General features: G+C 38.7%; 2 protein-coding genes and 1 long non-coding RNA gene across 5 annotated transcripts in view; 1 reads left to right on the top strand and 2 right to left on the bottom strand.

Moving 5' to 3' along the window:
• Window positions 1-1,787, top strand: part of NLRC4 (NLR family CARD domain containing 4) — a 49,607-nt gene extending 47,820 nt beyond the window's left edge. Inside the window, exon 9 of the mRNA XM_027554969.1 lies at window positions 1,283-1,787. Within this exon, the coding sequence (XP_027410770.1) occupies window positions 1,283-1,575 (293 nt within the window). The 3' untranslated portion in view covers window positions 1,576-1,787. The remainder of the gene's footprint in view (window positions 1-1,282) is intronic.
• LOC113901077 lies at window positions 812-2,148 on the bottom strand. The gene is made up of 2 exons (XR_003513298.1): window positions 1,878-2,148; window positions 812-1,012 (listed from the first exon to the last, which is right to left on the bottom strand). It is a non-coding gene; the product is annotated as an uncharacterized LOC113901077 (long non-coding RNA).
• A 2,846-nt stretch (window positions 2,149-4,994) lies between these two features.
• The window catches only part of SLC30A6 (solute carrier family 30 member 6), a 48,874-nt gene continuing 41,185 nt past the window's right edge, over window positions 4,995-12,683 (bottom strand). For all 3 annotated transcript variants that reach the window (XM_027554966.1, XM_027554967.1, XM_027554968.1), the window contains one exon: window positions 4,995-8,494. In XM_027554966.1, coding sequence (XP_027410767.1) covers window positions 7,994-8,494 — 501 coding nt within the window. In that variant the 3' untranslated portion in view covers window positions 4,995-7,993. The remainder of the gene's footprint in view (window positions 8,495-12,683) is intronic.

Genomic DNA, 12,683 nt, shown 5'->3' with positions numbered 1-12,683 from the left:
GAGCGCAGCATGTCAGGTCTCCCTCTCCATTACCAACTCCTGGAATTTACTCATGTCCATTGAGTCAGTGACGCCATCCAACCATCTCATCCTGTCATCTCCTTCTCCTCCCGCCTTCCATCTTTCCCAGCATCAGGGTCTTATCAAATGAGTCAGTTCTTCGCATCAGGTGGCCAAAATACTGGAGTTTCATCTTCAGCATCAGTCCTTCCAATGAATATTCAGAACTGATTTCCTTTAGGATGGACTGGTTGGATCTCCTTGCAGTCCAAGGGACTCTCAAGACTCTTCTCCAACACCACAGTTCAAAAGCATCAATTCTTCAGTGCTCAGCTTTCTTTATAGTCCCAACTCACATCCATGCATGACTACTGGAAAAACCATGGCTTTGACTAGATGGACCTTTGTTGGCAAAGTAATGTCTCTGCTTTTTAATATGCTGTCTAGGTTTGTCATAACTTTTCTTCTAAGGAGCAAGTGTCTTTTAATTTTATGGCTCCAGTCACCATCTGCAGTTATTTTGGAGCACAAAAAAAGAAAGTCTCTCATTGTTTCCATTGTTTCCCCCTATATTTGCCATGAACTGATGGGACCAGATGCCATGATCTGTTTTCTGAATGTTGAGTTTTAAGCCAACTATTTCACTCTCCTCTTTCATCAAGAGGCTCTTTAGTTCTTTTTCGCTTTCTGCCATAAGGATGGTGCCATAAGGGCAGTCCTTGGAGGAGGTATTTTAGAGTGCCCTATTCTATAAGGAAATTCCTGAAGAGTTAGAAGAGGGTGAAAAATAACAACCCCAAAACTCTTTATCTTGAGATACTGAAGGAGTTTACTTACTGAAGTTTACAGTTTGGAACATTTCATACCCAAAGAAACAATCGTTAGGTAGCGTATGCTTCTCCAGAAGAGGAAATGACGTAATGTTGCCAAAGTCTGACTCCAGTTTTGAAAACAGGTACTGAATATTTCAATTGTCTCTCCCACGTTTCAATTTTTACACAATCTTCCATTACTTGGAAAAGTCAGGAAAAGAGAAAAAGTATATAAGTCATTTATATTGGTTTCCTATAATTGCTATTTATCAGATTCCCTTACACTTTAGGAAAAATATAATTTGTAAATATAATGAACCAGGTCTATAATCACTTTTCTAATTACACAGAGAATTTCTTTCTTAAGCAAAGCACTAGTCCAAACATAGCCATTTCTCTTAAAAAAAACAAACAAACAAAAAAAAAACACCTTTTTTCCAGTTAATGGATTTATTTCTGTTTTTATTCAGGTGTATTTTTTGAAAAGAATCCTCTGGAAAACTTCCAGCAGTTGGATTTGGCAGGAAATTGTGTAAGCAGCGATGGATGGCTTGCCTTCATGAGTGGATTTGAGAATCTTAAGGAACTAGTGTTTTTTGACTTCAGTACGAAAGGACTCTTACCTGATGCATCATTAGTCAGGAAACTTAGCCACGTGTTATCCAAACTAACTTTTCTGCAAGAGGTTCAGCTTGTTGGGTGGCAACTTGATGACGATGATGTCAGTGTTCTTAAAGGTGCTTTTAAACTAGTAATTGCTTAAATAAAGGGTACCCTAAGCCTCTGAATGCTCTGGGGACTCCATTACTTTCAGCCTGGTGATTTAAAAATCTTTGCTCAAAAAAACTGCCCCAGGTGCCCTGCAGACTTATAAGAAATGTATGCTTACTGTTGTAAGTTACTGAGATGTTTGGATTGTTTCTTTAAATTGCATGATTGCAATAAAGGCCTGGCTAATAAAAATATGGAACAAACTTTGCTCATATACTTCAAGGGTCTGAAAGTAAACAGCAATCCACTATATATCTAAAAATTATCCTTCTCAAGAGTGTGTGTCTAACTCACCCCTTCTAAACGTTTTCTTCTTTTATGGATATCAGGATGATGTGGAGCATCATCACCTTCTTAGCCGGCCTCTTCCATGGAAATCAACTTTCTTAATTTCATCACTCAAATAAAAAGGAGACAGAAAACAGGAGGATGCTAGGAAACTGAGGCCAAAGAAGAGGAAGTGGGAGGGCGTTTAACTTGATGACATGTATAAACAGGTGAATTTAACTCAGATGACCATTTTATCTACTATTGTGGGCAAGAATCCCTTAGAAGAAATGGAGTAGTGATCACAGTCAAGAGTCTGAAATGCACTACTTGGATGCAATCTCAAAAATGACAGAATGATCTGTTTGTTCCCAAGGCAAACCATTCAACATCACAGTAATGCAAGTCTATGCTCTGACCAGTAATGCTGAAGAAGCTGAAGCTGAATGGTTCTATGAAGATCTACAAGACATTCTAGAAGTAACACCCCAAAAGATGTCCTTTCCATTACAGGGGACTGGAATGCAAAAGTAGGAAGTCAAGAAACAAACATCTGGAGTAACAGGCAAATTTGGCCTTGGAGTACAGAATGAAGCAGGCCAAAGGCTAATAGAGTTTTGTGAAGAGAATGCATTGGTCATAGCAAACACCCTCCTCCAACAACACAAGAGAAGATTCTACACATGGACATCAACAGATGGTCAATACCAAAATCAGATTGATTACATTCTTTGCAGCCAAAGATGGAGAAGCTCTATACAGTCAGCAAAAACAAGACCAGAAGCTGACCGTGGCTCAAATCATTAACTCCTTATTGTCAAATTCAGACTTATATTGAAGAAAGTAGGGAAAACCACTAGATCATTCAGGTATGACCTAAATCAAATCCCTTACGATTATACAGTGGGAGTGACAACTAGATTCAAGGGATTGTATCTGATAGACTGAGTGCCTGAAAAACTATGGATGGAGGGGTTGGTGACATTGTACAGGAGGCAGGGATCAAGTCCAAGAAAGAGAAATGTAAAAAGGCAAAATGGTTATCTGAGGAGGCCTTACAAATAGTTGAGAAAAGAAGAGAAGCTAAAAGCAAAGGAGAAAAGGAAAGATATACTTATTTGAATGGAGAGTTCCAAAGAACAGCAGGGAGAGATTAGAAAGCCTTCCTCAGTGATCAATGCAAAGAAATAGAGGAAAAGAATAGAATGGGAAAGACTAGAGATCTCTTCAAGAAAATTAGAGATACCAAGGGAACATTTCACGCAAAGATGGGCACAATAAAGGACAGAAATGGTACGGATCTAATAGAAGCAGAAGATATTAAGAAGACATGGCAAGAATACACAGAACTATACAAAAAGATCTTCATAACACAGATAATCATGATGGTGTGATCACCTAGAGCCAGACATCCTCGAACGCAAAGTCAAGTGGGTCTTAGGAAGCATCATGATGAACAAAGCTAGTGGAGGTAATGGAATTCCAGTTGAGCTATTTCAAATCCTAAAAGATGATGCTGTGAAAGTGCTGCACTCAATATGCCAGCAAATTTGGAGAACTCAGCAGTGGCCACAGGACTGGAAAAGGTCAGTTTTCATTCCAATCCCAAAGAAAGGCAATGCCAAAGAATGCTCAAACTACCGCACAACTGCACTCATTTCACACACTAGCAAAGTAATGCTCAAAATTCTCCAAGCCAGGCTTCAACAGTATGTGAACCGTGAACTTCCAGATGTTCAAGCTGGATTTAGAAAAGGCAGAGGAACCAGAGATCAAATTGCTTACATCCACTGGATCATCAAAAAATCACAGGAGTTCCAGAAAAACATCTAATTCTGCATATTGACTATGCCAAAGCCTTTGACTGTGTGGATCACAACAAACTGTGGAAAATTCTGAAAGAGATGGGAATACCAGACCACCTTACCTGCCTCCTGAGAAATCTGTATGCAGGTCAAGAATCAACAGTTAGAACAAATGGACATGGAACAACAGACTGGTTCTAAATCAGGAAATGTACTGGTTCCAGTACGTCAAGGCTGTATATTGTCACCCTGCTTATTTAACTTATATGCAGAGTACATCGAGAAATGTTGGACTGGATGAAGCACAAGCTGGAAGCAAGATTGGCAGGAGAAATATCAATAACCTCAGATACACAGAAGATACCACACTTATGGCAGAAAGCACAGAAGTAAAGAGCCTCTTGATGAAAGTGAAAGAGAGTGAAAAAATTGGCTTAAACCTCAACATTCAGAAAATTAAGACCATGGCATCAGGTCCCATCATTTCATGGCAAATAGATGGGGAAACAGTTGAAACAGTGAGAGACTTTCTTTTTGCGGGTCCAAAATCACTACCGAAGGTGACTGCAGCCATGAAATTAAAAGACGCTTGCACCTTGGAAAGTTATGACAAACCTAGACAGCATGTTAAAAAGCATAGATACTATTTTGCCAACAAAGGTCCGTCTAGTCAAAGCCATGGTTTTTCCAGTAGTCATGTATGGATGTGAGAGTTGGACTACAAAGAAAGCTGAGCACTGAAGAATTGATGCCTTTGAACTGTGGTGTTGGAGAAGACTCTTGAAGAGTCCCTTGGACTGCAAGGAGATCCAACCAGTCCATCCTAAAAGAAATCAGTACTGAATATTCATTGGAAGGACTGATACTGAAGCTGAAACTCCAATACTTTGGCCACTTGATGTGAAGAACTGACTCATATGAAAAGACCCTAATGCTGGAAAAGACTGAAGGCGGGAGAAGACAGAGGATAAGATGGTTGGATGGCATCACCGACTCAATGGACATGAGTTTGAGTAAACTCTGGGAGTTGGTGATGGAGAGGGAGACCTGGCGTGCTGCAGTCCATGGGGTCACAAAGAGTCAGACTCGACTGAGCGACTGAACTGAACTGATAAATAGGTCACTTCTATCAGCTACTTGAAGGGGATTCCTGTTTATCCTTGTATTCTCTTCAGTCTCAAGAATAGCAGGTCACCAAAATTTATATACTATATGCACATTTACTTAGTACAGTGCATGGCATGTACTATACTCCTGACGAGCATTTGCTGAATATGAGATAAAGTTACCAATAAATAGCTATTGAAACAAACAGGCCAAAATTATTTAAAAGCAGAGAGAAAGTTCACGAATGTTCTTTATTCAAATAGTTTAATTCAAACAATTTGGAATGTAAAAGTATTTTCTTGTATAAAAAGCAGATCAGGCTCCCCCCGCAAAATCAGCAATCTTTAGTTAAGCAAAAAATTGGCAGTTTATGAGTAGCTCAATCAGATGCTTGAATGAGTAGCTAAACCAGTTGCTGATACATGTATGCAATTCCATCTGTGACTTCAGAGATTAAAGAAGAAAAAATGGATCCCATTCTTTCGTACCCTGTGAAAGGTAAGAGTACCCTGTCCTAATCTTTTCCCCAACACCTCCCAAAATAATCCTTCCTCACAAAGAAAGAAGTCTAAGAAAAATCTGTTTAAGCTAAACAGATTTAAGTTGAGGCAACTCTGAAATACACAAAAACCAAATGTCAGCCTTTAGTTTACTCTCTGTTCTCATGGCACCTCAAATTAATGGCTTGGGTGTTGGCATAGGTAACACTTGGCCTGTATGTTGAGGTAGTCACTAAAAAGAAATTCTTGGTACAATATTCTATTTCACAAGTGGATATATTTTCTGCAGATTTAGTAATACAGTTTTAGAGCTGACAGTTTATAGATCAACTACTTCATTCCCCACCCTAACTTTACAGATGAGAAAGCTCAGAGGAGTTAAATGACTTACCCATGGTTATAAAACTACTCAAACAGTGGCAGCATCAGGACTGGAATCCAAATCTCTTGTCTTCCAGCCCAGTGTTTTCCTCCATTATAAAACAGTAATTTCTCAAACAAGATTAATCACACTCCATGGAACTTGCTCTTAATCACAAACCATGGGTCAAGTTTTTAACTCAAACGTGCTTCCTGGTCTAGCTTCATGTAACTCCATGGCAAGATTTACCAGTTAGGCTACTAAATCAAGGCTTACGCTGGCCAAGTTTCTTATTTTCATATCCAGAACCTATCCAAAGGTTGGCAAATAAGACTTCTTTATATAATAATGCCTGGAGCAATGCCACCTGCAGCAATTGGCATTATCAAATTTCGGCAAGTAGAGCCAACCCTTCAAGACCCACATGCAACTTCTCAAGTAGTGCAGTCGGTTATCAAAGCACCTTTGGAAGGACAACAGAACAGATGTAACCTCTGAATGAGTGTTGAGGAAACAGGCATTTAACCTTGCACAGAACTGTGTTTAGTACCCGGGCACTTTAAAAATCCCCTGGAAACGGAGAAGACATGCATAGAGTGGCAGCACATACCTCTTAATCATCATTCAGTACAAGGCAGTTCTTCAGATTTCACGCATGACCCAAATTCACATTTAGATGAGATCAATGGAAGAAAAATCACCCTGTAATAGTAGACCAATAATAGGTATAGAAATAGTTGGAGGACGAAAGATAAATGTCAAGGAACAGGTTGCCTTATCACATTTATGTTTCGTTTTCCCCAGCGGTCAAGGTGGCATGGGCTCTATTTCTTCAGCAGGTCAAATGGCTGAACAGGGCTGCAAATGTCAAAGACAACGATCAACTCCTCATCAAGCAAAAGTTACTTGGGACCTGGTCACTTATTGTCACAGCGTGACTACAATTCTACTTGACAGAGATGGCTTCTTAGATGTTTATTACTCCACTGTAAAGAAACAGGAATTTGGGAGGGTTGCTTATATTTAAAAGAGGATGAGTTGATTGAAGAAAGTTGCAAATTAAAAAAAAAAAAAAAAAACACTTCTCTAGATAGTTGCTGATGGCTGGAAATGTCACAAATCTCCAGGAGTACTGAATTCTAGAAAAGCTGAATCCACTCTCAAAATCCAATTTTAAAACCTAAGTATAAAATGCATGATAAAACGAGAAAAAAAAAAATCATAGGTAATTTGTGACTGTTGCTTGTTATACTTTTTATAAGTAATACTGGCCATGTTGGAAAGTCCTTAACATTTGCATTTGGAAAATAATTTAAAAATAAAATAATCTACATGATTCTCACACTTCATTATAAATGTTAACAATTCACTATTTTCAATGAAGCAGAACAAAATAAATTAGAAACCGCCTACTGCAGATCTAACCAGTACTTATAAACCTAAGGTGCACTAGATTTTGGCAAAATTACATAATTTAAGTTCAAATTGTTCATGCAACTTTGAAAAAAGGATCAAAAAGTACTACATTGCATGTAATTCCACATATTTTGGTAATATATGTGATATTTTGTTAATAAAATGAAAAATCAAAGTCAACCAATAAAAAGGTGACAGGAAGGATAAAAATCTATCATTATCTCAGTATTTAATTAAATGTAAGACTGAAAATTGGGATTCCTTCACTGCATATCACTTAAGGATAAGATGTTTATTTAACCAAAATAAGATATTGTGAGACTGATGGGTCACTTACAAATGTATTGAAATTTTTTAATGAGAAAAACTATTAAAAAACTGATAATTAAAAATTTTTAACTGTGCCAGATAGTAAAATATGTTTCAAAATTTCTGATAAAAATGTTTGCTTTTACTTTGCATACCACAGGAGGACCTCAAAGAAAAATGTAGCAATTAAGTTTGGAAAACCTATAAAAGAGACTTTTACTTTTAGAATAGACATTTTTTTTCCTTTCCTAAAATGTGTACTCAAGAAGCAAGTTTATAAATTTCACTGAAGAAAGCATTATATTTTTAATAATGTGACAAATCTACTCCATCAAGTGGTTCTCTTATAAAGGTAATGTTATATCACGCTGCAGTCAACTACAAAACCAAAGATAGCAAAATTCAAATTTAGAGAACACACTTTCTAAAGGAAGCCTATTTAAAGTCTATAACATTTAAAAGGTTCTCACTGCCCCAAATGTTTTACAAAAATATAGTTTCATTGGTTTCATGAAATGTGAACAAGCCTACTACTCTCTAACATTTAGAGTAAATGATTGAACAGTCGATGCAAAGTGGATTACTAAATAAACTGAAACTCAAGGAGTCAATATTCCTCATAAAAATAAATTAAATTATAGTACATCATGGTCTTGGTTGTCCAATTCTATTGTTAGTTCCATATCTACTCGGGATATTTGTAAAACCAGTCCTGAATCCTTGGGTTGCTCCAATGCCTGGAACTCCAAGTCCTTGATTAAGCACGCTGCTATAAGGTGCGTGTCCATGATTAAGACCCAAACCGTAAGGTCTTGTTTGCGTATTTAGAAGAATAACTGGGCTCACATTTTTTCCAGGGGTGTTAAATGAAAATTCTGGAGGTGGACTACTAGGTTTAGTTGGAGTTGATGTGACAGGGTTTGAATCATCAGTACCCTTAAGAGGAGGCATTGGGATTACGTGATGATCTGTAAAGTTTAGGACATTGGCTGCAACAGGCCCAGACAGTAAGGCAGGCCTGATCCAATCATCCTTGAATATCTGAACAGTCAGAGTAGATACAAGCGTGTACAGCCTGTTGGTCACATGAGCAAGAACCATTTGTTCATTGGCATCTCGTCGAATTCTCACGTGAACTGATCCAGCCTAAAAGGGACAAAATCATAAGAAAAAGACTGCTTACAATTATACTACTGAAAATTCCATTGGAAAGAAACATTTTATTGATATTCCTTAAAAACTACTTTAGTAGTAATTGTTGATGTAAAGAGTTAATAAAATAATTTATGACTCTAAATAAAATATAACATTAAAATATTAAAAAAAGAAAGAAATCCATGTAGGAGGAAGGCGGGTATATAGCAATAGAAGGCAGAACACAAATGAAGTATATGGAAAAATGCACTGCAAGGGCAGAGAAGGTAGCTATTAATTCCAGTTGAGGAAGACTTCAAAAGAAGATGGCATCTGATCTGGGGCTGGGGATTAAATGAAATCTCAAAAGGTAGAGACAGGCATTCTAAGCTGGGGCAACAGTACTTGAAAACATGGCATGTTTGGGCAAGAATAAGCAACATTACTATATAAAAGAAGTACAGTATTTCAGGAGGCAGAAAAGAAATGAAAGAGAAAAGACAGGAAGAAAAGGAGGAGGAAAGGAGGAAGCAAATAAGGACAGGAAGAATGTAAAGAAAAAAAAAAGTTTAGTTTTAGAATGTAAAAAAAAAAAAAAAGAATGTAAAGAAAAAAAAATGTAAAAAAAAAAAAAAGAAAGGCTAGCTGTAGGGTTCTAAAAATCATGAATAAGGAGTTTTAGTTGCAGCAATCCAACAGAAGTAAGGTAATCAGAGTTCAGAAAAATTACAGTTATGGATAACTGCTAATTATTTAGGAATTGACTAAAACAGTCTAGGTTAGGAATGGAGAGGCCAAGATAGGACAGCTATAGTGGGACTACAGAGGGACAAATGATTTCATGATATTCCAGGGGTTGGATAGAAGTGGGAGACTTTGATTTCAACTGGATATAAATAATGAATGAGGGAGATGAACTTATCAAAAGACAATCTCAAGGTTTCTAGCCTAGGTTACCAGGAGGATAGAGAGCCCAGGCATTAGAATGACAGTCAGAAGTATGTTTACTAACTTGATAAAATGGTCATTACACATCTTGTCTTCAAAAGATAATAAAATAGTAGATACAATAATTATATTTTGATTAAAACAAACAAAAATATCAAGAATGGTATCATATGATCATCTTAATAGATGCAGAAAAAGCACTTGGCAAAATTCAACACCCATTCATGATAAAAACTCTCGACAAAGTTGGTATAGAGGAAACATACATCAAAACAATAAAGACTATTTATGACAAACACGAGGGCTTCCCAGGTGGTTCAATGGTAAAGAATCCACCTGCCACTGCAGGAGAACAGGAGATGTGGTCCACAAGATCCCCTGGAGAAGAAAAGGGCCACTTACTCCAGTATTCTTGCCTGGGAAATTCCATGAACAGAGGAGCCTGGTGAGCTATAGTTCTCAGGGCTGTAAAGGGTTGACACGACAGTGACTGAGTATGCACGCATGCATGCACACATGCATGACAAACACACAACTGACATCATACTCAATGTGAAAACCTGAAAGCTTTTCCTCTAGGATCAGGAACAAGACGAGGATGTCCACTCTTGCCACTTGTATTTAACACAGTACTGTAAATTCTAGCCACAGCAATCAGAGGAGAATAAGAGTAAGAGGCATCCAAAATGGAAGAGAAGAAGTAAAATCATTACTGTTTGCAGAAGACATGATAATATATATAGAAAATCCTAAAGAGTACACAAAAAACTATTAGAACTAATAAATGAATTCAAAGTTTCATGATATGAAACTAATATGGAGAAATCTGTTGCGTTTCTATATACTAAAATCAAGTATCAAAAAGAAAAATCAAGAAAACCGTATTTACAATTAAATCAAAAAGAGTAAAATATCTAGGAATAAATTTGACCAAGCAGGTAAAAGACACACTCTGAAACTACAAAACTGATGAAAGAAACTAAAGATGATACTAATAAATGGAAAGATAGTTTGTGTTCGTAGACTGGATGAATTAATATTGCTAAAATGTCCACACTACCTAAAGCACATTCAGCCATGACATTTTTCACAGAACTAAAACAAATAATCCCATATTTTATGTAGAACCACAAAAGACCCCAAATAGCCAAAGCAATCTTGAGAAAGAAGAACAAAGGTATTATGCCCCCTGCCTTCAAACTGTTAGGTAGCTAGAATAGGAAAAAGGAGTCCAAAATAGCGGTGGCCAAAAAACAAAGAAAGGAAAAAGCCCGAAAAAATAGAACAAAGGAAGGTCCAGGGACAGGAGTGAGAACCTCAGGTGAAACAAACAGCCCTCCTGGCTAGCCCAATTTACATAGGGCAGGCTCAGGAGGAGGAGGAAAAAACATAAAAAGAGGAGCCAAAATTGAGCTCCTCTCTTCTTTTGGGTCGGCCGGCCCTCACACCTCAAGGATGTGTTTTCCTTTGCTTGCCAAATAAAACTGAGCTGTAACCAAGCTGTAACACTGGTTTGCCATTTAAACTGAGCTGTAACTGAGCTGAAACACTGGTCTGCCGCTTCAGATTTTTGCTGTGGTGAGACAGAACCGAGGAAATTATACACTCCCCCAACATATCTGGCTCCGTGACTTGGATTTAATTTGGCTGAAACAATCTTGGCTCGGTCTCCGCAAGGCGGAGGCCAAGCACACCAGAAGCCCAACTTGGTGAAAACTCACGTGATGGAAGCTGAACATGAAGAAAACCCAGCGCAGTGGCAGTGACAAGAAGCCTAGCGTGCTGGAAACCAGGACAGCAAAAACAAACTCGACAGAAAGCGCAAGCAGCTCAGTCTCAGATTTCAGAAGACCTCTGGTTAAGGAGGTCTTTGCTCCGATGGCTGGAAGGACATATGGCTAACAAAATCTACATTCCTTTACAATCTCTAATTTCTTGTTTCCCCGAACCCCGTGAATGGCAGTGGGTGCAACTGAGGGACTCTGCTAGGGGCTAGTCCCCAGTATGTCCCGAAGGCTCTACTGTCGGTTGCACCTTGTAGCTGTTGCCTAAGTGAGTGGGGGTTCTTCTGTCCTTAATCTTTTTTGTGCCAAGGATCAGGCCAATGAAAACTGTGAACACAGGTCAGATATTTAGCAGATTTTCCAGCAGGTTATGAAGGGGATTCCTCGGCATGTTTTTCCCACTGCTTTTTTCCTCCTGTCCTTCAGCTCCTCTCTCCATCTATGCCACTGCTTACAAAGTATTGGGCAGATCATCATCTTTCCATTTCTGAAAGTTGTGTTTGAAACTGTTTACCTAAGACTGGGAATCAAACCCACATGGCAGGGATTCTGTGCTATGCTTAGTCACTCAGTCATATACGACTGGGACTTAAGCCCAGCCAAAACCCAGGGTGCCTGGTTTCAGGACCTAATGAAGCTCAGGGTCTTGATGTCTCATTGCAAAAAAATTCAGTGAGAGACACAGCAATAGGTAAGAGGTAGATTTGTTCAGATTCAGAGAGATGCACAGTCCAGAGTGTGTGATTTCTTATGCTAAAGAGGGAGGGTCATTCTAACAATTGGAGAACCACCCACTCCTCCATCTTTTGATAGTGCCTTGGAACTGTCCTGGTGCCTCTGGGTGTGTCATTAAGCTTGCAGATTGAGAATCAAGGTTTAGTTAAATTTGTCTTGGACCCATTTAATTTTAATCGGTTTATGTTATGCCCTTGGGCTACGTCATTCTCTCAAAAGTTGCGCCCTGCCCCCTTCCCTCCTGTTTCATCTCTTTTCCTGAGCCCTGTCTGCACCCACAATGTTGCCTCTACTATCTTTGGGAGAGACAACCAGGAAATAGCTGGCTCTTGGGAGGGAAAATACTACATAATATCCAATCCCTCTAGATAGTCAGGCCTTCATCTTCCATGTTTCCTACAAAATGTGCAACAACAGCAGCTCTCAGTGAACCTGCTAGGGCAGGTGACAGGTGCCTACTAGAAGTCTATCTGTTGGCGGTATCCATTCAAGGGCAATTGGGCTTCCAGGGACAATGTCTGCCACTTTGGGAGTCAGCCCTGTAGGCCATCTGGCCCAAATCCTTATCACCCTTGTCCTAAGTTACAAACATAGCCCCAGATCAAATCTACACTCTACTTTTATGGAACATCTAGTCTATTGCTTCTTATCAATTTGTTCTTAAACCACTTACTAACTCCTACAGCCAGGACTCTGCCTCCTTGTAGGCAACATAACTCCATCCCACTTATATT

Source organism: Bos indicus x Bos taurus, chromosome 11, assembly GCF_003369695.1.
Source record: "Bos indicus x Bos taurus breed Angus x Brahman F1 hybrid chromosome 11, Bos_hybrid_MaternalHap_v2.0, whole genome shotgun sequence".
Lineage (NCBI taxonomy): Eukaryota > Metazoa > Chordata > Mammalia > Artiodactyla > Bovidae > Bos > Bos indicus x Bos taurus.
The sequence above is the reverse complement of the archived record's forward strand: the minus strand, read 5'-3'. Positions and strand labels throughout refer to the sequence as shown.